Genomic DNA, 27,364 nt, shown 5'->3' with positions numbered 1-27,364 from the left:
CATTTTTTTTTTCGTGTCTTGCCCCACTCCCGAGGCCATGACCAGCAGATAGACACCATCCTTTCGACTGTGCGTGCAGTAACCATGGAGATAGAGCCGTATCACCTGTAATTAGCTTAGCTCAAACACTGGAAGTGTATGGGTAGTGTTAGCCTGCCTCCACCTAAAGTCATCAGAGAAACTCTTCAGCAACTCTAAACGGAAACCGGCGGGCCGATCTTCGTCTCAGAGCTGACAAAACTCTCCGGTAAGGCATCTTGAGCGGTCAAATGCCGCTAACGGGACCAGATCGGTCAAAACGGAGGGTTCAAGTAAAGACGGTTTATTTTGGTTCAAGCTAGCTACATCGAGGGTAGGTTAGCTTCCTATTTCAAAGTAAAAGCACAAATTCTATCGTCATGGTTTTCTGTATGTAAAGGGCAACGGGTGTTTTATTCTGTGAAAGTAACCGGAAGTGCGTTGGTCACAACGGTTAGCTTGAGTAACGCCGAATTTGTCCGAACAAAATTGTAAACAGCTGGTATTTAGACAAATTAACGACACACTGCTGATCTAAACGGCTACTTTCTCACCTAAACATGTTTGAAATGTCGATAAAGTGATATATTTATAGAGTTTAGAGCTAAAATGAAATCAGCTTCTGACTGCTGATTTCGGCTCGGGTAGGAGGCAGGCTAACACTACCCATACACTTCCAGTGTTTGAGCTAAGCTAATTAGCGACTTTAGGTGGAGGCAGGCTAACACTACCTATACACTTCCAGTGTTTGAGCTAAGCTAATTAGCGACTTTAGGTGGAGGCAGGCTAACACTACCTATACACTTTCAATGTTTGAGCTAAGCTAATTAGCGACTTTAGGTGGAGGCAGGCTAACACTACCTATACACTTCCAGCGTTTGAGCTAAGCTAATTACGGGCGATACGGCTCTATCTCCCTTGTTACTGCACGCACAGTCGAAAGGATGGTGTCTATCTGCTGGTCATGGACTCAGGAGTGAGGCAAGTCACAAAAAAAAAATGTTGGCGTATCACTTTAAAGTAGAACTAGTATTTTACACAATAAGTATAATATTATTATTTTCTCCTCCTCCCAGTCCCGGAGTCGCCCACCCACCTGTCCGTCAAACAAGGTCCGACCAATGACACGATAGCGCTGTCGTGGGCCGGTCCCTCCTCTGGTGACTACGACAACTTCAGCCTGCAGTGGACGCCGGCCGACCCGCTGACCGTCACGCACACGCACCTGACCGGCTGCGTCGTCGGCGACATGTTTCCGGGGCGACTCTACAACTTCACCTTGACGACCGTGAGCGGGGGCGGGGCCAGAGGAGAGCCCACGGCGAGGAGCCAGCCAATCCAGAGGAGCGTCAGGACGAGTACGTTTTATTTATTTATTAAAATTTGTTTCAAATTGAGTTAACAAGGTTTTAATTTAATTTAGTTCAGTCGTAGAGTCAATCATATACAGCTGCATCTCTATAAATTAAAACTATACACACTATTAAGCATTAAATACTGAATTCATCATCTATAACGCATTAATACGCATTAGTATGTAGTTTATAAACACAGTTAAACATGTTTTACTCATCACTGATAAGCACTAACTGTATTTATAAACTACATACTAATAGTATTCAAGCGTTATAAATGAATAATTCAGTATTTATTAATGCTTAACTAATGCTTAATAGTGTGTACTTTTGTGTGAATTTTATCATTAGATGTAAGCCATAATCATTAGAATTAAAATAAATTAAAAAAAGACGTGAAATAATAATAATAAATGATATATTTTAACAAAAAAGTGTTACAAGAGTAAAACAAGAAACAAATGTTTAATTATGTGTGTAATGGATCTATATAATGTATTAGTTTCACTTTTTGAATTGAATTACTGACATGAATAAACATTTCCGTGATATTCAAATTTATTGAGATGCACCTGTAGGAGATAGAAACTAATTTAATTTTATCTTATAAATTGAAAATTCAACACATAAAGACATAATAGAATAGAATAGAATATAATAGCTACTTTATTGTCATTCAAAAATACACAGTGTGCATAGAACGAAATTTCGTTTCACTGACTCTTGATATATATATAAATAAAATTAGAAATTTAATTTTTGATCGATTTGATCGATCAATAAAGTGCTCTATATGTGCAAAAAGAATACTACTTTATATTTAAAAGGATCACAATTAAAATGTTAAAAATGTTAAAAGGATCACAGTTAAAATGTTAACCATAATTATCACAACCTGGTGCATGAAGTGTTGAATTTAAAAGCAGAATATTAAATAAAAGCAGATAATATAGAATAAAAAAAGACTAATCTAGTACCAGTCCTGTGTTTCTGGCTGCGACCAGCAGGTGGCGCCGTGACACAGCGTGTGGCAGTGAAACCAGGACACTGAGATCACAACGAGTCTCTGGCTCAGGATTCATAATCACATTCTGTTTGTTTGGCCGCGGGGATCAAAAGTGATCGGCAAACAGAATAAGAAATCAAGGGCACGCACACACACACACACACACACACACACACACACACACACACACTCTCACACACACACACACACACACACACACACACACACACACACACACACACACACACACATACACTTATAAATATGCATGTGCTGACCTACTCTGTGTTTTATTTTTTATTTTTTTAGCTGATGTCGGCCAAAGACTCGATGATGCACTTTCTTTTTTTTTTACCAGATCGACACAGTTTAATGAGAGAATTCACTACAAGTTAAAACTTTATTGAACATGTCCAGAACAGATCACACAGGAAGTACCTACCAAAATAAAATGCCCCTTAAAAACTTTTGTATACTATTATGAGCCTGTTTTTACAGAGGCTGTTTCTGTTTTTGATTTAAATCTCAATAACTTCACATGTAAACTTCACAGATGAGTTGAAAGGACGATTGAAAGAACTACAAACACACGGCATTGTGGGTAATAATGACATAGGGATGTCACGATTACTTGTTTTCATAATTAATCGTAGTATTAAAAGCCACAATTTATTAATCTTAAGATTCCTAAATACAGTTACTTTCCAAAAAAGATGATGTTGAAACCGTATCGGCAGATTTGCGCAAAAATAAAGGTAAATGCACAGATACTGGTCCATTTACCTAACGTAACATTGAATCGGTAGGAATTTAAATGCTAGAGTGTCATTTGTAATTTATAAAAAAAGATTAGAGTTAACTTAAACATTTGGTATCGATGACACTTCCCCTGGTGGATTAATAATTGGTCATATTTTAATAGATATTTAAAATATTATAATTAGTAATGTATATTTTAACTAGCTATATTTGATTTTACACATTCATACTGTTGTGAAATTAATTAATGTTTCTGTTTTTGATTTAAAGTTCAATAACTTCACATGTGAACTTCACAGATGAGTTGAAAAGAACTACAAACACACGGCATTGTGGGTAATAAATAGTGACATTGTGACTTCATTCGGTCCATAAAACTCACATGTTCCACATTTCCCACGGTTATGACAGACAGTGAACGCACCACAGATGCTCATTTAGTAACACACAGATATTAAATAAACTGTTTTAATGTGTGATTCGTCTTTTTAACGAGTGATTTATTGACGATTGATCAGTTTTAATCGTCAGTCTGTGTTTTTATGGTGGAGATGAAGATGAAGGATGTTTCCTCCTCGTCCTCCTCCTGTTTCTCTCATTCGTCTTCACTGAATCAGACGTTTTTATCGCCCGATCGGGGACGCTCCCTCTCTCCTTCTCTCTCCTTCTCTCCCTCTGTCAGACGCTCTGTCGTTCATTAGTTTGAATCCTTTGACCTTCGTCTGGAAACAAAAACAAACGGTGACTCAGCGACGAGAGAGAAGGAAATAAAATAAAAAGGTTTAATGTCGGAGGAATAAAAACTCATAACTGAAGCTCATTGGGTTCTTCTCCTCTTTTTGTCTCTCTCTTATCTCCTCCTCCTCTTTCCACCTCCTTGTCTCCTCATCTCCTCTCCTTTATCTCCTTTACACTTATCTTATCTACTTTGTTCCTCACCTCCTCCCTTCTTTCCCCCCTCTTTTCTTACTTTTTCTTTGTCTCCGTTCCTTCCTTACTTTCTCCTCTTCTCTTTTCCTTCTTTTCCCACCTCTCCTCCTCCTCCACTCCTCTCCTCCTCCTCCCCTTTCCCCCTCCTCTTCTTCTCCTCTCCTCTCCTCTCCTCTCCTCTCCTCTCCTCTCCTCTCCTCTCCTCTCCTCTCCTCTCCTCTCCTCTCCTCTCCTCTTCCTCCTCCTCCTATCCTTCTCCTCTTCCTCTCCTCTCCTCCTCGGCTCCTCCTCCTCTCCTCTCCTCTCCTCCTCTTCCTCCTTTTCCTCCTCTCCTTCTCCTCTGCTCCTCTTCCTCTCCTCTCCTCTCTCCTTTCCTCTCCTCTCCTCTCCTCACCTCTCCCCTCTTCCTCTCTTCCTCTCCTCTCCTTCTCCTCCCCTCTCCTCCTCTTCCTCTCCTCCTCCTCCCCTTTCCCCCTCCTCTTCCTCTTCTTCTCCTCTCCTTTTCCTCCACCTCTCCTTTTCTCCTCCTCCTCCTCTCCTCTCCTCCTCTTCCTCTCCTCTTCTCTCCTCCTCTCCTCTTTCTGTCCTCTCTTCCACTTCCTACTCTTCCTCCTCCTCTCCTCTCTTCCTCCTCTTCTTCCTCCTCCTCTCCTCTCTTCCTCATCGTCCTCTCCTCTCCTCCTCTCTTCCTCCTCTCCTCTCCTTTTCCTCCTCCTCTCCTCTTCCTCTCTTCCTCCTCCTCCTCTTCCTCTCCTCTCCTTTCCTGTCCCTCTTCCTCCTCCTCCTCCTCCTCCTCCTCTTCTTCCTCTCCTCTCCTCCTCTCCTTCTCCTCTGCTCCTCTCCTCCTCCTCTCTTCCTCCTTCTTCTCTCCTCCTCTTCCTCCTCCTCTCTTCCTTCTCCTCTCATATCCTCCTCTCTTCCTCCTCCTCTTTCTCTCCTCTTCCTCCTTCTCTCCTCTCCTCTTCCTCTCCTCCTCCTCCTCTCTTCCTCCTCCCCCTCTCCTCCTCTCCTCCTCTCCTTTCCTCATCTTCCTCTCCTCCTGCTCCCCTCCTCTCCTCCTCCTCTTCTCCTCCTTTCCTCTCCTGTCCTCCTCTCTTCCTCCTCCTCCTCTCCTTCTCCTCTCCTCCCCTCCTCACCATCCTTCCTTTCTCCTTCTCCCTGTTTTTCTCTTTCCCTTCTTTTCCCTCCTCTCCTCTCCCCCTATCCTTTTCTTCCTCATCCTCCTCTCCTCTCCTTCTCCTTCTCTTCTCCTCTCCTCTCCTCCTTTCCTTTCCTTTCTTCTCCTCTCCTTCTCCTTCTCTTCTTCTTCTCTCCTCCTCTCCTCCTCCTCTCCTCTCCTCCTTTCCTTACCTTTCTTCTCCTCTCCTCCTCTTCCTCTCCTTCTCCTTCTCTTCTTCTTCTCTCCTCCTCTCCTCCTCCTCCTCCTCTCCTCCTCTCCTCTCCTCCTCTCCTTTTCTGTAAACTGTATTTTATTGTGATTGTATTGTGAGTTTTATGTTGGGACTACAGATGGAAATTAGCCCTAGTGGCTAAATCTGGTACAACCATCTCTTCTCTGTTCTGGATTAATGGTATTGTACATTGTCCCGTAATAATAAACTAACTAAACCAAACTCCTCCTCCTCCTCCCCCACCTCCTCTCCTCCTCCTCCTCCTCCTCCTCCTCCTCCTCCCCTATAGGTCCGTCTCCCCTGAGGTTCATCCACTGCTTCCCTCTCTCCTCCTCCTCCCTCTCCTGCTCCTGGTCGCCTCCTCGCTCCGACTTCGACGCCTACGAGGTCGAGTGCCGTCGCCACGACGACGGGGAGCTGACCTCGGCGCTGAAGCTGGCCGGCGGCGTCACCGCGGTAACGCTGGACCGCCTGGAGGCGTACAGGAAGTACTCGGTGACCGTCCGCGTGTCGTCGGCCGGACGGACGAGTCCGCCGGCGACGCACACCACCGTCACCATGATCGACCGTGAGTTACACACACACACACACACACACACACACACACACACACACACACACACACACACACACACACACACACACACACACACACACACACACACACACACACACACACACACACACACACACACACACACAGAGGGTCAGATATACACTGCAAAAATTCAAAATCTTACAGAGTATATTTGTCCGGGGGTTGGCACACCCCTGTTTTCTGGCCTCCTGTTGGTCACAGACTCACAAATGTGGCATCAAAATGATCATCTTTTTGAGCTGCACTTATCTAGTTTGTTAAAACATCTGAAAATGACTCACTTTTTTGCTGAGGGCAAAATATCAGTTTTTTAGTACCAAAAGTAAAAAATTGCCCCCCGCACTTAAAGTGTTATAAAATTGCTTTGGATAAAGATATTGGAAATGTGTTACTTCCAGTTTGTAGAGATAGGAGTCAGCTTCAATTTGATATGAAACTTGAAAGTCTTTGATGAGTGATGTTAACTGGACAACCTCATATATTCACAAAAGTGGGTTTGTTTTGGTCGGGGTTGGTTGGCACACACAAACCAACCCCAACATGCAGTATACATATATTAAATGTGATTAAACATAATTTCATACAATTCAGTGCACTGAGTGCAAGAAATGGGCACATGACTTATGCAGTGAAATGGGCCACAAAGCCTACATATGCCAATACTGTAATTCCAGTGATTCTATATAGGCCTTAATGTAAATAATCTGCATCCACCCCACACATCAAATCTAAAACACAGAGAGATGGAAATAAATTATAATACAAAGAGGTGATATGCTATATTTAAGAATACATTATATGTTCATTGAATATTTTCTCTTTAAAGAAAAAAAAAAGCTCAAATCATTTACTGTTTGATGTTCTGTGTAGTGTTATCTTGTTCGTGGCCTTAAATGCCCTGTTTTAGTGTTATACGTGCAAATATGCATGCATATACATGCTATCTTCTTAAATTTAAATATATTAGAACTAAATTTCCAATTTATTATTATATTGGTTGCTTCATCCATTCATTTTTACATTGTGCCAACCAACCCCACGAAGTGTGCCAACCAACCCCGTGTCGGGGCTGGTTGGCACAAGTGCGCAGTATGATTTTATTCCTAAATAAATTGATTTTAGAATATAACTGTGGACATTGAAATGTGTTTAGTTAAAGCTGACACCTTAACCTTTCATTTAATGCTGGTTTGAATATTCTCACATAAATGATGCCAGAGTGCTATGGCAAAGAGTGAAAAGTGTGCCAACCAACCCCGGTCTCCCCTACATTATTAAACATTAATTAACTGTTTACAGATATAGGCTATTAACAATCATTATTATGTATCACCATGATCGACCGTGAGTTACACACACACAGACACACACACACAGAGCGCTGCCGTCTGGAGTTTAAATAAAACTTGTGTTTAAATAGGTCTGGTCACCGGGGAAACGCTGAGGGAACAGAGCAGCCGGAGAGGATTAATTCATTCAAAATCATTAGAGTCGGATTCAGACGCATTCATTGACTCTGGTGTCGTGTTGTTATTATTGTTTTTATTGTCAATTTACAGCACAGGGATAGTAAAAATATAAAAAAAATAGTAAAAGGTAGTGATGAAATAAAAATTTTGACAAAAAAGATGAAATAAAGTAGAATAAATGAACATATTCTAGTGCAAAAACATATGCATATAAACTGTATACACTTTAGGATTTATGTAGAAAGAATAAAATAGAAGAGAATAAAGATAAAGATACAGAAATCACTGTATTGTCGGTTCAAAAAGTTCAAACTTTAAAGGGATAGTTCAACATTTTGGCAAACTGGCCCATTGCCATAATCCCTATAGTCATAGCAGTAGGTTTGTTACCGAGGGATCCCTCCTCTGTTGCTCTGTTACCCTGAGCTTTCTCCTGGTTTTCCCTGTTAAAAGGGTTTTTCATGGAGTTTTTTCTCAGTGGATGTGAGGGTCTAAGGACAGAGGATGTTGTTATGATGCCATGTAAAGCCCTTTGAGACAAACTGTTGGTAAAAACGGGCTATACAAATAAAATTGCCTTGCCTTGCCTTGCCTTACCTTTAATTGTCGGTGCAAGCTGTTTTTAGAACGGCGGAGCAGAGCCGTGAGCTGCTCAGAGCTACGCTACGGAGGCTCATTATGGGATTTCTTAGTTGGTTTCCCTCATCAAACTCATCAAATACACAATCCAACAACTCCACAACGCTCTGGTGGACAAGTTGTGACCTGCACATTCACCACGCTATGAGATAATAACACAACGTTACCACACAGAGTTGTTGTAGAGGGAAATGCAGAGACTGCCTGATGAAAAACTGTCCCTGAAGGCAACGCGCATCAGCGTTTTTGCATGAATTTCCCTCTAAAACAACTCTGTCTGGTAACGTTGTGTTATTATCTCATAGCATGGTGAATGTGCAGCTCACAACTTGTCCACCAGAGCGTTGTGGAGTTGTTGTTGGATTTGCCAAAATTTTGAACTATCCCTTTAAAGTTTAAACGACGATTATTTAGTGTAAAAACAAAACTACAGCTCCCATGAAAGAAACTGCGATCACACAGCGCTCTGTAACTCAACCAACGGCTGTTAGAAACCACACACGCTCCAAATTCCCACAGTCAGTACAGACAGTGAACTCACCACAGATGCTCAAGGGGCTGATGGGAAAATAGCCGCAACACACATAAATATTGAATAAAAGGGCAAAATTATTATGTAAACTACTGTAAACATGTGACAGATTTTCATTCATCAGTTCTTTGCTTCGACAACAGTTGAATTATGAGTCTGTGAAGTTTTAAAGTTATTTCTCCTCTTTGCCTTTTTTTTCTAAAAGTTTCTTTGACCTAAAACGTTTTCTCCTCACGTCTGTTTCAACCTTTCTCTTCCTCTTCTTCTTATGCTTTTTGTTCCTCTCTGTTCACATCCATCTCTCCTCCCTCCCTCCGCCGGTGTTACATTATAAATCATCCTGACACAACTGGACTGGAAACAAGAAAAGACAAAGACTAAAAAAAAAAAAAAAGGGAAGCAATGACTCTGGAAAATCCCCAAGAATGTGTTTTTTTTTATTAGTGAGTTTGTGTGAGAAGAGACAAAGACAAAAAACATCAGAAATGTTATTCAGACGGAGATGAAAAACTAAAATAATATAAAATACTCACTCATTATGATTTATATCATGATTCAAGAATATAAACATGTAGATTTATTAAAGGGATAGTTCAACATTTTGGCAAATTGGTCCATTGCCATAATCCCTATAGTCATAGCAGTAGGTTTGTTACCTTTAATTGTCGGTGCAAGCTGTTTTTAGAACGGCGGAGAAGAGCCGCAAGCTGCTCAGAGCTACACTACGGAGGCTCATTATGGGATTTCTTGGTTTCCCTCATCAAATACACAATCCAACAACTCCACAACGCTCTGGTGGACAAGTTGTGACCTGCACATTCACCACGCTATGAGATAATAACACAACGTTACCACACAGAGTTGTTTTAGAGGGAAATTCATGCAAAACCACTGATGTGCGTTGCCTTCAGGGACAGTTTTTCATCAAGCAGTCTCTGTAATTACCTCTAAAACAACTCTGTCTCGCTAAAACTATGGGGATTATGGAAATGGGCCAATTTGCCAAAATGTTGAACTATCCCTTTAAATTAAAAAGGTCATTTAGTGTGTTACAATATTATTTTTTCTATAATAATTAGTAACTTTTCAGACTTAAAAAGGAACAAAAAAAGACAAAAATTGAAAAATAAATACACAAACACACAAAAATCTGTTGCTTGCTGTTTTGATTGACAGCGTGTTTTAACCAATCTCTTTCCTCCCAGGTCCTCCGGTCCCGCCCACCAGCGTCCGTGTCAGCGAGAGGTCGTCGAAGGTCACGTCGTCCTCCATCTTGTTCCGCTTCAACTGCTCCTGGTTCAGCGACGCCAACGGAGCCGTGCGCTACTTCGCCGTCATCGTGGCCGAGTCCAACGGTACGAAAAAATAAAAACGCTTTTTATCCAACAGTGAGTTCACTGCGGGTAGAGCGCTGGAAAAGAGAGTAACGACACCACCATTGACTCCCGTGGTAAGGGTTTTGTGCCCCTAGTGGCAGGATATGGGTATTGCAAAAGCGCCCAGAAAACTCATTCACTCCAATGTATGTGTGTTGCTCACTTGCTTGTAAATTGATGAAAACGGCCGTGTTTTTGTTTTTAGGTGTCTTGGTCATATCAAATTATACTTATAGTTTGTTTATTACAAAATGTAGATTGAAACATTAATGTAGATAACAGTTTTTTATTTACTCGCCTATGTGTTAAAGCAGAAGTAAGCGATCCGGTCGTTTTGGCTAACTTTGTTTTAGCCCTCGTCGTGGATCTATTGGTCCTCGTCCCTACGTCACCACATTCACGTGCATCCCTTGGCTGCACACACAGAGAGGACCGCCCCTTTATACCGTTCTCTCTCCTCATTGGATAAAGGTTGTAGGATACAAGGAAGTATACAAGAAGTTTTCTCCTCGGCTTACAGCAGAGCAGAGTGACTGACAGACCCGTGTTTCAGACCAAACACTCTATAGAAGTGATTGCTGTTGGAAGATAGAACTATTTAAGACTTATATTAACACAAATATTCACCTTACTTCTGCTTTAATGTTTATCTGTAAAGGATCCTCAATGATGCTATTAACGTGGGTGATCTATAAATTTCCATAAATTATTGAAAATACCACACTTGCTCATTCACCAACAATGCAGAGATGTCAGTTCTTGGGCGCTTTTGCAAAACCCATATTCCTCCACCAGGAGGCGCTTCCATTGAACCAATGCGTGTCGTTACTCTCTTTTCCAGTGCTCTAACTGTGGGAGAAACAGGAAGTAGTTTTCATCCTCATCCTCTCTCTCTCCCTCTCTCTCTCCTCTCAGCCAATGAGCTGCTGCAGCCGGAGCAGCGCCACCCGCTGCCCTCGTACCGCGACTACATCAGCAACTCCTCGGTGCGAGCCTATCAGACGTCGTACTTCCCCAGCCGCTGCCCGCAGGACACGGAGACCTCGGCCGTACAGGTAGGACGCCCGCAGGCACACAGGAAAACATTCATCGTGTCTTAAAGGGACAGTTCAACATTTTAGTCAGAACCTCCTCTCACCATAATAACCCCTATAGTCATAGCAGTAGGTTCGTCATCACCTTTAATTATCGAAAATAATCCCCTGTCCCTAATCAAACTCATCAAATACACAATCCAACAACTCCTCAACGCTCTGGTGGACAAGTTGTGACCTGCACATTCACCACGCTATGAGATAATAACACAACGTTACCAGACAGAGTTGTTTTAGAGGGAAATGCAGCCGGAACTACATTCCAGACATTGGGCTGCTGGGCGGAGGGATTTCAAAGGCGCAAGTAGTTCCGGTAACCGTTTAATTTACAGGCCGTTAATTAGGTGATATAATGTCAAGAAATAACAATTAATTGTGTCATAATGTCTAGAAATGGCCTAGAAATAAAGGTCAATGTCATAATAGTGTCATGTTTTTCATAAAGGCGGAAGATTACACATGCTTTTCATGCTTTGAATTTTTTTTTCTCCACCAAGTCGTTGCAATTGACCGATATTTCTGTGATGTTTCTACGCAATCAATCGTTATTTCTTGGCAATATTTCTCTTTTGAAGAGGAGAGCGCACACCTGTGTTGATGAGGTGCTCACAAACAAAAAGTGAACAAAGGAAAAAGAGAAGAATGTGGCACACTCCGTAGCCTCGGATGCAAAAATATTTATTCAAGATTAAAAACCAACGTTTCGACCAACTAAGAGGTCTTCGACAGGGAATATATCTCAACATTCCTATGAAATAGATTGCTATTTATAGGCTATTTCTAGACATTATGACGCAATTCATTGTTATTTCTAGGCTATTTTTTTGACATTATCACATAATTAATGGCCTATAACTTAAAGAGTTACTGGAACTACTTTCTCTTTTGAAATCCCTCCGCCCAGCAGCCGTGTCTGGAATGTAGTTCCGGCTGCATTTACCTCTAAAACAACTCTGTCTGGTAACGTTACATGATTATTTCCTAGCGTGGCGACTATAGAGGGTTATTATGGTGAGATGGAGGATCTGACTAAAATGTTGAACTGTCCCTTTAAAAATAAAATAAAAACAGCCTTAATTGATCTGATCGTGGATGATTGATTGATTGATCAGGTGGTGGAGGTGAACCTCGGCGCCGGAGGAGACCGGCTGGGCGGCACCTGTGACCATTACCATGACGACGGCGACCTCTACCTGAGAGACGGCTACGGCCGCTTCTGTGACGGACCGCTGAAGGCCAAGACATCCTACAGGTACACACACACACACACACACACACACACACACACACACACACACACACACACACACACACACACACACACACACACACACACACACACACACACACACATACACACACACACACACACACACACACACACATACACACACACACACACACACACACACACACACACACACACACATACACACACACACACACACACACACACACACACACACACACACACACACACACACACACACACACGTCCTGCATATGTGTGTGTCTAGTGCTTAATACTGTGTGAATCATGTCAGTCATCTATCTATCTATCTATCTATCTATCTATCTATCTATCTATCTATCTATCTATCTATCTATCTATCTATCTATCTATCTATCTATCTATCTATCTATTTATCATTTTGAATAATGGGGTGTTGTATTAGTATATTCCTGTAAAATAACAATTCCCAAGGATGATTAATAAAGTATTTCTGATTCTGAATCTCCAATAGTAATAATGTGTCATTTCCTTGTCGTTTATTCAATTCCTTCTTATATAAAATGTCAACAACAAGTTATCAGAGTCTGGAGTTAAATTGAAACATCATTAGGTCAAATACAGGTGTTATTTCCTGCCTTGAAATTAATTCAGGCTAAAAAGGAATTTAATGAAAAGTGCAGTACCTATCTAGACTTATATTTTTATATTTAAAATGAATCATGTCAAGCTCAACTGTATAGACATATATTTTTATATTTCAATGAATGAAGTTAATTCCAGCTATATAGATTATATATAGAATCATGTCTAACCCTGTAACTATGTAAATGTACTTTTCCTGTTATCTATTGGTCCACTGTCTTTTTGGAGTTTTTATGTTAATTTGTTGTATTGTTTTGGGGACTACGGATGTAATTTAGCACATAAAGCACAAAATCCGGTGTATTTGCTGTGGGTACTCTAGCACTCACTGTTCATTAATATGCATTGTCCCGACCAAATAAACAAATAAAGTAAAGTGTGTGTGTGTGTGTGTGTGTGTGTGTGTGTGTGTGTGCAGGCTGAGTGTTCGAGCCTTCACCAAACTGATGGACGAGAACCACAATGAGTTTCCTCAGCCGCTCTTCTCCGACACCTTCCTGTCCTCGCCGCTCAGGACGCACGCAGGTGAGTCACACACACACACACACAACACACACACACAATGTTGGGTGTTTCCTGATGACGGCTCTGATGTGTGTGTTGTGTTGTGTTGTGTTGTTGTGTGTCAGAGCCTCTAGGTGGCGTGGTGGAGGGTCTGAGCGCTGGGATGTTTCTGATCGGGATGATGGTGGCCGTCGTCTCTCTGCTGGTTTACAGACAGCGGCTCCGCAAAGTGTGAGTGTACACACACACACACACACACACACACACACACACACGCGCGATTATTAAATTAATCCTCAACTATTCTGATAATCTAATAATCCGTTTGAGTCGTTTTTTTTAAGAAAAAAAGTCAAAATTCTCTGATTCCGGCTTCTTAAATGTGAATATTTCTGGTTTCTTTGTTCCTTTATGACAATAAACTGAGTCTCTCTTTGGTTTGTGGACAAAACAAGACATTTGAGGAATTTATTGACCAAACAACTAATCGATTAATCGTTTAAATAAATGACGGATTAATCGATAATGAAAATAATCGTTAGTTGCAGTCCTAGTGGTGTCCATCTTCACTGGCTTCACGATTCAATTTGATTATGATTCACAGAGTCTATTTGTTTCACTCTGTTTTTAATTGTATCCAGGGTCCAAACTTAACTTTTTTGCTCACTGGCCAACTGGCTAGTGAGCTTTAAAAATCTACTGGCCAGAAAGATTTTTTACTGGCCAAAAATTATGTATAGCTGTTTTGTATATTTTTTATTGTGTTGAACTGTTATAATAGGCATTTTTAACACATATCATAGCAATATTAGCATATTTTTGTGTAAAAGGTTTATTTTAGGGATGCACATGGTTAACCGTTTAACCACTAACCTATAACAAGAACTTGACCGAATAATACTATCAGTTATTTATAGCCTATATATTTTTTTATTAGCTCTTTATGTCGTCAACTCATGGTGTCGACACGTGCAAACTTCCACTGCCTTCAGTCATATTTAGTAGCTAAAAGTTTCACAGGAGGACTGACACTGTGCACCATGAAGGAAGATGAACCCTGACTGTATCCTTAACTTTTTAACGTTGTTTTTAATGAAATTTGTATCTGTTTTACGGAGAGCCGAAGACAATTTAGAGATTTATTGTATTGTATTGTATTGTCAATGATTCAGTTTGATTCGATAATACGATATACGACAGTTTCGATGCATCACATCCTCAATTTTCTATGTTGCCACACACGACTTTTTCATTAATTGACATAAATTGACAGATAAATATGATAACTTTTTATCTACATATCATTTAAATACATTTCCACAATAGAAATAGCAGCTTCCTTGGAGTTTGAACATACAAAGAAAAAGAAAAGGCCTACTTAAAGGTGCACTTGTTCATTTCTCAAAAACAAAACGTAAATCTTGGCATTGTCGCTTAAAATAAAAATAAATCACTGTCTCTGTATGTGAACAACATCATCAAACTTTGAATTTAAAAGTCGATTATGTGACGTAACTGCATCGATCGCGTCTTTGAATCGATTATTTTCGGCGCCGCGATTTAACATGGGAGTCTATGGAGACTGACTCACTCTAGTGGTCGGGACTGGAACTGCAGCCTGTGGTTTTTAGGCACGCTATGAATTCTGGGATTTTTGTTGGTAGTTAACATCATTTAATATGCATGTGTGTGTATATGTGTGTGTGTGTGTGTGTGTGTATATATGTGTGTGTGTGTGTGTGTGTGTGTGTGCAGGGCTGTGCAGGAGAACCCGGTGGTGAGGATGAGTATGTGGAAAGAAGTTCCAGCTTCAGGGATATATATGGGCGTCAGGAGGTAAGTGTGTCTCTATTTGTGTGTGTGTGTGTCTGTGTGTGTGTCTGTGTGTGTGATCTATAATTATTTCCCTTCAGTGTGTGTGTTTGTGTGTGTGAGAGATGAGTTTCCAATACCTCCTACCTCCAATATGTGAGTGTGTGAAGTATTAGTTTCCAGTAAAGTGCTCAGTCTCTCAGACGACTTCATCACTCTCCCCCTCAGTCCACAGCTAATGACTAATGTGTGTGTGTGTCTGTGTGTGTGTCTGTGTGTGTGTGCGTGTGTGTGTGTCTGTGTGTGTGTGCATGCAGATATTTGTACACACTCAGCTCATTAACAGTCCGTAGAAGTGGAAGTGTGTGTGTGTGTAAAAGGTTGGAGCTGTCGTTGCAGCAGCACATTAGACTGAGATCAGCTCCTCCATTACTTCCTGTTACAGGAACCTGATTAATTATTGATACAATTTTTTTTTTTTTTTTAAATAAATGCAATGTGCCACATTAAAATAAAACAAGAAATATGATCATATAAAACCTCACCTGTTGTTACCAGTAATTAATAACCTCATGAATATTTAGACATGTACATAAGTCACAGTGATGATGATAATGATGATGTCATAACCAGTTGTCTTCTCTCTTCCTGTTGCAGTAACCGTCGGGTCACCAGGTGAGAGTCTGCACCACGTTTAAAGGAGAATTACAGTCATTTTCTAAGTAACGCTCTACAGCTCTAAGTCCTCGAGTGCGACCATAGGAAAAAAATCTGAGAGCAATACTGTATGTGCAGCCCGGACCGACGTAGCTCTCCTCCTGCTAGCTGCACCGCTACACTGCAGTTAAACAGTGAAGTAATGGGGGCAGAGGTTTAAAACCGTGACTTTGGCCTCTTTATAATGCTCAAAATATCACTACACATGCTTTACAACATCCACCAGTTCTTTATGACACAACACTGAGTGTGAATAACTCTGTTAATATGAGAGAGCAGTGTTAACATGTGTTTTTATCACGTAGCTAGCTCTGTTTCCTCTAGCTTCCTGGGTAGACCTTACTAGTCGACTGTCGAGCTTGGGACTGTTTCCATTTACAAAAGACAAAAACGTGAGGAAAACATGGATTTTGGAGGAAAAAAATGATTTTGGATGCAGAAAAAAACATCAATATGAATATAACTGCTTATTCCGATCCAAAAAAGCATGTTTTCCTTGTGTTTCTGTCTTAGCTCGACAGTCGACTAGTAAGGTCTACCCAGGAAGCTAGCGTAAACAGAGCTAGGCTACGTGATAAAAACACACGTAGCACTGCTCTCTCATATTAACAGAGTTATACACACTCAGTGTTGTGTGGTGAGGGACTGGTAGTTGTTGCAAAGCATGTGTAGTGATATTTTGAGCATAATATAGAGGCCAAAGTCACAGTTTTAAAGCTCTGCCCCCATTACTTCGCTGTTTAACTGCAGTGTAGCGCAGCTAGCAGGAGGAGAGCTAGGTCGGTCCGGGCTGCATATTATTCTAGTAGAGCCGAGCGTTACTTAGAAAATGACCGTAATTCTCCTTTAACTCATCATCAGTTATCAATAATACTATCAATAACAACAATACCGTAATTATATTAATATTATTGATAATAATAATAACGATGTGTCTGTTTCCATGGCGACCGTCCGTGACTCCAGTCCTATCAAAGCCTGTCACTTTGAGTCGCACCTGAACAAGCTGCAGGCCGACTCCAACTACCTGCTGTCGGAGGAGTTCGAGGTAAAAAAATAAAAACTTTAAACTTTTATTGTTATTTAAAAGGAAGAAACTGAAAAAAAACCAAAAAAAAAAAGTTTGTTGATATGAAACATAATAAAAACATGTTGACGTGCTGCGTTCAGGATCTGAAGGATGTGGGTCGTAATCAGACCATGGACGTGGCCCGGCTGCCGGAGAACAGAGGAAAGAACCGCTACAACAACATCCTGCCATGTAAGAACCTGTGTGTGTGTGTGTGTGTGTGTGTGTGTGTGTGTGTGTGTGTGTGTGTGTGTGTGTGTGTGTGTGTCTGTGTGTGTGTGTGTGTGTGTGAGTGATTAAATGACCTTAATGAAACACAGGACAAAAGAAAAACACACATTTATAATTTAAATAAGACGTGGTGAGGAGCTGCAGCTGCTGTTGAGTCGGTAACAAAAGGAAAAAAAAACAAAAAAACAATGAACAATGTGAACTTTTATTACGACCATGACATCGTTAATAAGAGCTTTAATTAACGAACCGGGACCTGTTCCCATGGTTACAGTGATGCGGCGTCGTCAGGGCCGAGTCGGCTCGAGGCGATGAAAACATGAATAAATATTCATGTGTCATATTTATTATTATATCCATAAATATCTTTGTTTAAACCTTCAGTTCTCTGCAACTCCTTTATTATGATTTATCTTCTTCTTTATTCGTGTCGTTAATTACTTTTCAAGTATTTTTCTGGCTGACACGAAAAAGTTTTTATTCTAAATAAGAGAGAAACTCAGTCAGGTGTTGTAAGATTTACAAGTTAAAGTGATAAATAATGAATAAAAACATGCATTAAAGGGATAGTATCATTTTTTTTTAAAGTGGGGTTGTATGATGTACAAATAGCCCCTAAGTACTTTAATTGCAGTAGAAGACTCTCTGCACTCCTCCCGTTAGCAACGCCAGCCCATAATAGCCCTGCCCAGAGATTTACAACATACAGTGTTGTGAACAGACCCAAAGAAACGGCCTATTTTCACGGCCTAAAAGAGGTTTTACCTGAAAAAAAATACACAGTTCCATTGTTCACTATAATATAAGTTTTAGGCCGCAAAAATAGGCCGTTTCTTTGGGTCTGTTCACAACACTGTATGTTGTAAATCTCTGGGCAGGGCTATTATGGGCTGGCGTTGCTAACGGGAGGAGTGCAGAGAGTCTTCTACTGCAATTAAAGTACTTAGGGGCTATTTGTAGATCATACAACCCCACTTTAAAAAAAAAAGATACTATCCCTTTAATAAATTATCTTCATCAACAATAGTAATTCATATTTATTAGATATAGTAATAATAACATTCTATATGTGCACATTATCTATATCTATATAAACAATATTCAGTTGACTGTCATGGAAACAGATGAGTTGTTGTCAGTTGTTGTGTGTCAGTTTAAATAAACTCATTAAACCTCAGTCATGTGGATCTGAAGCCAATTTTCTATACGAACAGAGAAACAAGATTTATGACTGGAGGCGATACATTTACAACAGAGGCTTTATAATTAACTGTCAGAGGGACACAAACACACACACACACACACACACACACACACACACACACACACACACACACACACACACACACACGCTGTAAGATAAATAGTTTTCTCCCACGTGTGTGAGTCACAGCTTGAACCTCTTCACATTTACAAACATTTAACAACAGTTGAACAAATATTCTCACTTACAACAATAAAAGCTTCAGAGAAAAAGAAGAAAAAGAAAAAGAAGAAGTCGACCTCGTCTTATTTATAGATTCGGACGGTTTGATTGGCAGCCGGTGTTTAGCTACATGTGTTTACTCCGACGGCTTTAACTAATGACGACTCATTAAAGAAACAAAACAACATGTTGATTAATCGTCTCAGTCGTTGATGAAACACAAAGGTCAAACACGCGTCGCCGCTGATGAAGCTTTGATTTAAATTATCACATTATTATTGTTGTTGTTAACATGTTTCCCTTTTCTTCTCCTGGCTTTTATTTTGAAGGGCTGATCCATGAGAAGATCTCAGTGTTAGTTTTCCATCTCCTCTCTCTCTTAGCTTCTCTCTGGAGCTCTGTAGTAACAACAGGTCGGTGTCAGCCAATCAGAAGAGAGGAGGAAGCTCTGAAGCTCTTCTGATTGGCCGACAGTTTTCTAAAGTGAGCCAATAAAAATTAGAGAAGAGATTTCAGAATAAAACAATCAAAGAAACTAAATCCTGCAAGTTGTTGGATGGATAGATGTTTGCGTCCAGATCGTGGGGGGCGGGGCTTATTGGCTGCTTAGTTGTGACATCACAAAGTGACAGGAAGTCCTGGTTTTCACTCTTTAACGTCTTTAACTTTTATATTTTCCAGACGATTCGACCAGAGTGAAGCTGTCGTACCTGGAGGACGACCCCTGCTCCGACTACATCAACGCCAGCTACATACCTGTACGCACACACACATTTACACACAAACACACACAAATACACACACTTAAAGGGATAGTTCACCCAAAATTGAAAATTCACTCATTATCTCCTCCCCCTCATGTGGACTAAGGGCTGGGAGAAGTTTCAGAGTCCTCCGTGGCTTCTCTGAGTTACAGGGGGTCTCGGCGTAGCAGTGCATGTCTATATGACGGTTGCAAATGGATAACAACTGTCTTCGTAACTAAAAGACACACCAAAAAACATCCAAATACCTCCATGCTGCTCGTATGTAATGTCCGTCTTGTATTGAAGCCCCGAACTGCAAAATTGTTCCGAAAAAAATTAAATAAGTCTATATTTTAAGCTTGTAGAAGCTCCTCTTCCCAGTTCGTCCAAATTTGATGAACCGGGAAGAGGAGCTTCGAGAAGCTTCCACTACAAACAAGCTTGAAATATAGACTTATTTAATTTTTTTCGGGACAATTTCGCAGTTCGGGGCTTCAATACAAGAGGGACATTACAGACGAGCAGCATGGAGGTATTTGGATGTTTTTTGGTGTGTCTTTTTGGACTAAGAAAAGTGAGCCCCATTCTCAACCGTCATATGGACATGCAGTGCTGCACGGAGACCCCCTGTAACTCAGAGAAGCCACGGAGGACTCTGAAACTTCTCCCAGCCCTTAGTCCACATGAGGGTGAGTAGATAATGAGTGAAATTTCAATTTTGGGTGAACTATCCCTTTAAACGCACCGTACTAATCTGTGTGTGTGTGTATGTGCAGGGTAATAACTACCGTAGAGAGTACATCGCCACCCAGGGCCCGCTGCCCGGCACCAAGGACGACTTCTGGCGGATGGTGTGGGAACATGGCGTCCACAACGTCGTCATGGTGACACAATGCACAGAGAAAGGACGAGTGAGTCACTTTAAGTTGTTTTTTTGTGTGTTTTTTATTTTTATTCCCTCATTCGGTGTAGAGTTGGTTTTGGCGGACTGTTTAATTTTAGTTTTAGTCTTTGTGCCAAACTGTCATTTTAGTTTTTATTAGTTTTAGTCACATTCATGCTCTTTTTTGTTTTGTCACATTTTAGTCGACTAAAACTCTGAGCATTTTAGTCAGAATAACCCATGATGACTATTTTCGTCTAGTTTTAGTCAATGATTTAAATCTATATAGTTATTTTTATATTATTGTTACCTTATAGACTCAAGAATACATCCATTACAGACAATAGTGCGACTTGACTAAACATTATAACGTTATTTCGTCTCGTTTCGTTTAGGTCAACAAAAATGAAAAGACATTTTAACAGAGTTTTTGTTTTGTAAACCACATCTAGTCTCATTTTTATTCGTCAACAATATCGCATTATATATTTTATTATAGATATCGTCACACGACCACCGTTTACGTTTCGTCTCGTTTTCGTCACGTGATGAAGGTTCACTGACGAAAGCAACAAAAACGAAAGTTCAGATCAGACTCACTGTTCACGCTCCTCAGAGGATCGACCCTCATGACTTAATGTGTGTGTCTGTGTGTGTGTGTGTGTGTCTGTGTGTGTGTGTGTCTCTGTGCGTGCAGGTGAAGTGTGATCAGTACTGGCCTCCAGACAGAGAACCCCTGTACTACGGAGACCTGGTCATCCAGATGTTGTCCGAGTCCGTCCTGCCCGAGTGGACCATCAGAGAGTTCAAGATCACCTCGGTAAATTCCCACCAGAGTAAAGTACCGAGTATCGATTCACGTTGAGTCAAACACTTTATTCACATTATTTCGGTACCTAACGAAACGGACTATTATGAGAATCGGTACCGGAGAATATTGACTCACAGCTTCAATAAAGTCCTCACGTAATGACAGCTCATCTAAACGAAGACAAAGTCAGCTTATCGTGGCGTTTGCGCTGCATTTAATTTGTTTTTTATTTAATCTACAGAGTTTCACACACACCTTTCTGAGGCTGTAGGAGTCTCTCCATGTTTCTCCTTCTGCCAGAGTAAAATGGGAGCATTTACATTTTTTTCAGACAAGATCGTCTCATGAAATATTCAATTTTTTTCCCATTAAATGACTATTTGATCATTCAAAAATCATTTCCCATCCCTAAAATATAAGATACTCTTAAAGGCTGAGGAAATAAATATTGAAAATTCAGAATTTTGACTATTTTCTTCAGACAAAATAACTTTAATTACCACACATACACACAAAAAGTACCGTTGTTGTATATCGGTACCGTATGGATTCAAGGCAAGGCATCTTTATTTATATAGCGCATTTCATGCCAAGGCAACTCAATGTGCTTTACATAAAGACAATTTTTATTTATTTTATTTTTTTAAAGAACAGCATAAAAACAAAAAACACAGAGTTAAAAGCAGGAGCAAAAGAAGTAAAATAAAATAAAATAGATAAAGATGAGCTCAGCTATAAGCACATGAAAAGAGAAATGTTTTTAACCTGGATTCAAATGTGAAAGGTACCCATCCCTAGTTGTCAGTTGGTCTTCATCTATACCTGATGATCAATAACCAATAATCATTACTCTGTGTGTGTGTGTGTGTGACAGGAGAGCAGCCGTAGCTACCCCCGGGTGCTGCGTCACTTCCACTACACCGTGTGGCCCGACCACGGCGTTCCCGAGAGCACCCAGTCCCTCATCCAGTTCGTCCGGACGGTCCGGGACTACGTGGACCGGTCGCCGAGCACCGGAGCCACCGTGGTTCACTGCAGGTGGGTCAGGACCAGAACCAGGACCAGTGTACACTGCAAAAACTCAAAATCTATAGAATATTTGTCTTATTTCCTGTCAAAATGTCTCAATTTTAGTCAAAACTAATCTCTTTCCACTTAAAATACGACCCATCAAATCAAAATCAAATCTACTTGTTTTTAGATCATTTTCACTTGTTTCAAACTAATTTTCACTTGACATAAGTAGAAAAATCTGCCAGTGAAAGCAAGTTTTTTGTGCTTGTAATAAGAAAGAAAAACTTGCTCCACTATCAGATTTTTCTACTTATTTAAAGTGGAAAATTTGCTTGTAAAAAGTTCTTGGTTCTTGCATTGCTGCACCCCCATTTCATCGATCCATCCCTGACAGTTTTTCTGTGCACTGTAGCACTTTATTACACTGTATTATATTTGGTTTCGTTGTGTTCTCAACCCATCCTAGCACAACTCCATTAAGAAACCCTGTTTTGGTCTTGCGTTGTTGCATCTTCATCTACTTTATCCATCATAAATAGTCCATCTCACCTAAATCTATTAAATTGCACTACACTTCTTGTTCCTGTTTTTGTTTTATAATAGTGTCATGTTAATTGTCTCTCTTTGTAGTTTTTATGTCTGTTGGTTTCTGTTGGATACATGTGTTTGTTGTATGTGTTTTTCCTGTTTTATGAATTATGTTGTTATGTTCTTGTGTTTATTTTAATGGCTTTTAACACCTTGCCAGGAGGACTACAGTCTGAAACTAGCCGTTGGCTAACACTGGCATCTTTACATTGTCTAAAAACAAGCTACTTTTTAAATGTGATGAGTCTTATTTTAAGTAGAATTAGATTTATTTTGACTAGAAATAAGACAAATACACTCGGTAAGATTTTGAATTTTTGCAGTGTATATCTGACCCTCTGTGTGTGTGTGTGTGTGTGTTCAGTGCTGGTGTGGGGCGGACCGGGACCTTCATGGCTCTGGACCGGGTTCTGCAGCAGCTGGACTCTAAAGGAATCGTGGACCTGTACAGCGCCGTGTTCGAGCTGCGGCTGCACCGGCAGCACATGGTCCAGACCGAGGTACAGTAGGGACGGACGAAGAACCGGCTCAGACCGGAACCAGAACCAGACCGGACCGGTACAGAACCAACTAAGCTGTGTGTGTGTGTGTGTGTGTGTGTGTGTGTGTGTGTGTGTGTGTGTGTGTGTCACAGTGCCAGTACGCCTTCCTGCACCAGTGTGTCCGGGACGTCCTGAGGGCCCGGAAGCATCGCAGCGAGCAGGAGAATCCACTTTACCCCATCTATGAGAACTTCAACCCGGAGTACTGCCGTGGTGAGACTCCCACAATGCACCTGGGCATGACATCACCATGTGACCTCCACTTTCACCCTGACCTCTGAGGTCTTAAAGACAAAGTGTTTTAAATAAGTAGCAGTAGCGAGTAGCAAAACTAAAAGTAAAATTCATCAATATGTTACTTTGACTTTTTGTTTTGTTTTGTTTTAAAAAATTAGATCCAAGTTACAAAAATAATTAATTACAAGTCTCCCTGTTCTGCATATATTCAATTATTTATGTATGTATACAGGTGCATCTCAGTAAATTAGAATATCATTCAGGTCAAACAGCAAGTATTGAGTTCATATAGATGGACAAACTTTTTTTAATTGGTCTTTTGTAATAATTACAATGGTTTGAGATAAAGAATTTTAGGTCTTCATTAGATGTGAAGCCATAATCATTACAGTTAAAAGAAATTAAATAAATAAAGACCTGAAATGTTTCATTCTCTGTGTAATGGATCTATGTAATATATTAGTTTATCTTTTTGAAATGAATAACTGACATACATAAACTTTTTCTTGATATTCTAATTATTTGAAATGTACCTGTATAAATGGCCTACTTAATTTTGTATTATAGTCCAGTGTTAATATGGAAACAGACAGAAATATCTGAGATTTAACCAGGTGTCCCCCAGTCATTGGCTGTTCTGCCTTCTCTTTTATTTATATTAAAAAGAAAAGTTGAAATGTTGAGCAAAGTTTTCAAAAACTCAAACATAAAATCATCAAACCGTCTGATCAATCTGCCAATAACCAAATAAATTGATTCCAGTTAAATATTAAAATTGTGTTGACTTCACACACAGTCACTTGTTCAATTATTCAAACATTAATGGTTATTTTATCTTTAAAACGTATTTGTATTGGTTATTATTATTGCTAATTCACAAATTCTTATTTATTTATAAAAACTAGATGTTAAGAAGCTGAAGTGAAACGATCAATGTGCTGATCCTCATGTGTGTGTGTGTGTGTGTGTGTGTGTGTGTCCTCAGACTTCATGTACACCGGGCGCTGAGGTCAAAGTTCAGCGGAGACCCTGAACTCACCACGGGACCAAACAGGAAGTCAGGCGTCGGCCATGTTGGATTCACTGGACAGAAACAGAAACAGGAACAGGAACTCTGGTGAAGTGATGAGAAGCTGAAACTGATTGTTTTCTCTCTCTCTCTCTCCAGTTCTTAAAGTTTTTTTTTTTTTTTTGTAAACTGTAGCACAGATTTCATATCAACTTCCTGACCTCTGACCCCTCAGATCGCGCCATCGTCACGGCAACAGAACTTTAACGACTGGTCAGACCGTTAATTAAAGGAAATTACAGGGAAGCTTGTTAATTATAGCGACACTCCTCAGTCCTCACTGTGTTTTTGACCTTTTCTCATAATAACTGCCTCTGCTGAGCAACGTATTAGGTCGAGGTGGAGCTACACGGCGTTTCACCCAATCTGAATCCCTTAATAATAAACCAATAAATCAATATTAAAACTATAAAAGTAGATATTTAGGAACATTATTAGTCATATTAATTGACATTTATGCATCCGTTACCAAAGAAGCGTCACATTGAGATTAATAGAGATTAAAAATGGACTATCAAACCTCAACAAATGTGAACGTCAGCCGTGAAATCTCACAACAATCTGATGACAGGGAGGAAAGAGCCATTTATTTTTATATCCTTATATTATTATCATATGACTGTATGTCGTCACTCACTCATTATATAAGCTGTTTATTTAAGAACTTACACATATTGCTGTATGTAAATATTGATGTAATACTCCTTTTTTTTATATGATAATGAATACATACTGTTATGTGGACGGTTTTCATGCTGGGTAATATTTAGATATTTCAAGCTACTGTATTATAACCTGCTATGTTCAGATTTAACCACAAATAATCTTTCACTTTCATAAAGTTGTTCATGTCTAAAGTTAAGAAGGGAAATTAAACTTGAAGTCTGGATGTGATGCAGGAGCTAAAAGCTTGACTTTTAAAGAGTTGGATTAAAGAAAATAATTGATTTGTTCAAATATCTGAGAAATCTGAGATTTAGTTTTACATTTGAAAATCACTGAAAGTTCATATTTGAAATTCAAACTATATTAAACATTTGTGAATCCCCCTTTAAAGTTTTGAATAATTTCTGTTCATACAAGAAATGTTTTATTGGTTTCTTGTTTCTGGACAAAATGATCATTGGTTATATTCTTCTTTTTTTTTATTAAGAATTTAGATTTTCTTCCAGTGGAAACATAATTATCATTTTTATTATTACGGAAATCTAATCTCCAAATAAATGACCTGACAGACACAATGAATTTCATTTTCAACAGAATTAAGATTTGATGCGATATCTAAAAACCAGTTTGAGTATTTTATAGATAATTTTGCATATATTTGTAATATTGATTAAATCCATGTGACCCACCTCTGAAAGAATGTATAAAACAGTATTTTTACTTTTTAAAGTTGCTGTCAGATCACTGTAAACTGGGATATTAATTGCTCAATAAAAAAATAGCTGCCAAACTAAATTTTTGTGTGTTTTGTTTGTCATTTTCTGTTTTACACGTTGGTCTTATAACTGTTAAAAGACTTCTTTCTTTATACAATACAATTTTATTTTTTTATATATATATTTTTTTTTACAATTTCCACTGTAAACTCCATATTACTAGTATAAATATATAATTTAAAAAACAAAATTCTACACTCTTAATTTCTCATTTGCTCTCATATTGATACATTTACCAACTCAAATTGGTAAGTAAGGTAATTGGTAAGTTTTCCTCTTGGTTTTCATAAATCTTTACATAACTTAAAAAAATCGTGAACATACAGTAATAATTACCCCATTATATGTTTATGTTCTATCTCAAGTCTGACTGAGAGTGTTTAACTGATCTTGTGCTGAAATTGTAAATCATTAAATTAATTTGACCTTGTACACAATTTTCATTTTTCTCTTTAATCGTATTATAATGTGATGTTTTATATTTATTTTGTATTGTCCTTGTGAATTTAATGCTGTTACACAGATAAAGTTATCTTTGCTGAATGTGACATTTGCTGCGTGCGACCGAAGACAAATAGAAAACGTTCACAACTGAGGAGCTGCAACAAACGTCTGTATTTTTTTCTTTTTCTTTTTCTTTTGACAACTCAATTTACTTCCTGTCGACCAACCGACCATCTGATAAACCGTTTCAGCTCCACTCCACTCGCTCTACAGTGCAGAGCTCATTCTGTTTGTTTCATCCTCTGACATTCACATTAATCACAAAAACATGAACAAAAAAAACACTTTTCTAGCTCAAATCTCATTTTTAAACTTCTGATTTCCATATTGATTTAGGACACGGTGAGTCCACATGCAGCAGAACTGAACTGGGTCACCCACATACACAGTAGCTACAGCAGCTGTCAGAGGCCGAGCTGAGCCGATTCCCCTCAGGACCGACACCCAGCTCGTCCTGCCAGAGATAAATACAGAGTTGGAAATCCTCCTCCTATTCCGACAACCGGACCTCATGCCGATGTTTAAAACGAGCTCCCATAGGACAAAATGTAGAACATCAAAGTTTAGAGAAGGTTGGATAAATGGGAACAGGAAAAACCGGTTGCATAGCCTACACTGCAAAAACTCAAATATCTTACCAAGAATATTTGTCTTATTTCTAGTCAAAATGTCATTTCTAGTCAAAACTAATCTCATTATACTTACAATAAGACTCAGACATAAAAA

General features: G+C 39.6%; 1 protein-coding gene across 1 annotated transcript in view; it reads left to right on the top strand.

Moving 5' to 3' along the window:
• ptprb (protein tyrosine phosphatase receptor type b) overlaps window positions 1-25,118 on the top strand; it is a 61,114-nt gene extending 35,996 nt beyond the window's left edge. The window contains exons 23-40 of the mRNA XM_083999492.1: window positions 1,095-1,376; window positions 5,749-6,027; window positions 9,903-10,052; window positions 10,989-11,128; window positions 12,280-12,419; window positions 13,462-13,568; window positions 13,673-13,778; window positions 15,303-15,383; window positions 16,017-16,034; window positions 17,043-17,124; window positions 17,247-17,337; window positions 19,484-19,560; window positions 20,325-20,459; window positions 21,129-21,251; window positions 22,117-22,280; window positions 23,209-23,344; window positions 23,479-23,599; window positions 24,609-25,118. Of these exons, the coding sequence (XP_083855618.1) occupies window positions 1,095-1,376; window positions 5,749-6,027; window positions 9,903-10,052; window positions 10,989-11,128; window positions 12,280-12,419; window positions 13,462-13,568; window positions 13,673-13,778; window positions 15,303-15,383; window positions 16,017-16,034; window positions 17,043-17,124; window positions 17,247-17,337; window positions 19,484-19,560; window positions 20,325-20,459; window positions 21,129-21,251; window positions 22,117-22,280; window positions 23,209-23,344; window positions 23,479-23,599; window positions 24,609-24,631 (2,255 nt within the window). The 3' untranslated portion in view covers window positions 24,632-25,118. The remainder of the gene's footprint in view (window positions 1-1,094; window positions 1,377-5,748; window positions 6,028-9,902; window positions 10,053-10,988; window positions 11,129-12,279; window positions 12,420-13,461; window positions 13,569-13,672; window positions 13,779-15,302; window positions 15,384-16,016; window positions 16,035-17,042; window positions 17,125-17,246; window positions 17,338-19,483; window positions 19,561-20,324; window positions 20,460-21,128; window positions 21,252-22,116; window positions 22,281-23,208; window positions 23,345-23,478; window positions 23,600-24,608) is intronic.
• The last annotated feature ends 2,246 nt before the right edge of the window (window positions 25,119-27,364 follow it).

This window comes from Trachurus trachurus (genome assembly GCF_905171665.1).
Source record: "Trachurus trachurus genome assembly, chromosome: 23".
Classification (NCBI taxonomy): Eukaryota; Metazoa; Chordata; class Actinopteri; order Carangiformes; family Carangidae; genus Trachurus; species Trachurus trachurus.
Note: the sequence above shows the minus strand (reverse complement) of the source record. Positions and strands in the feature narration are given on the sequence as shown.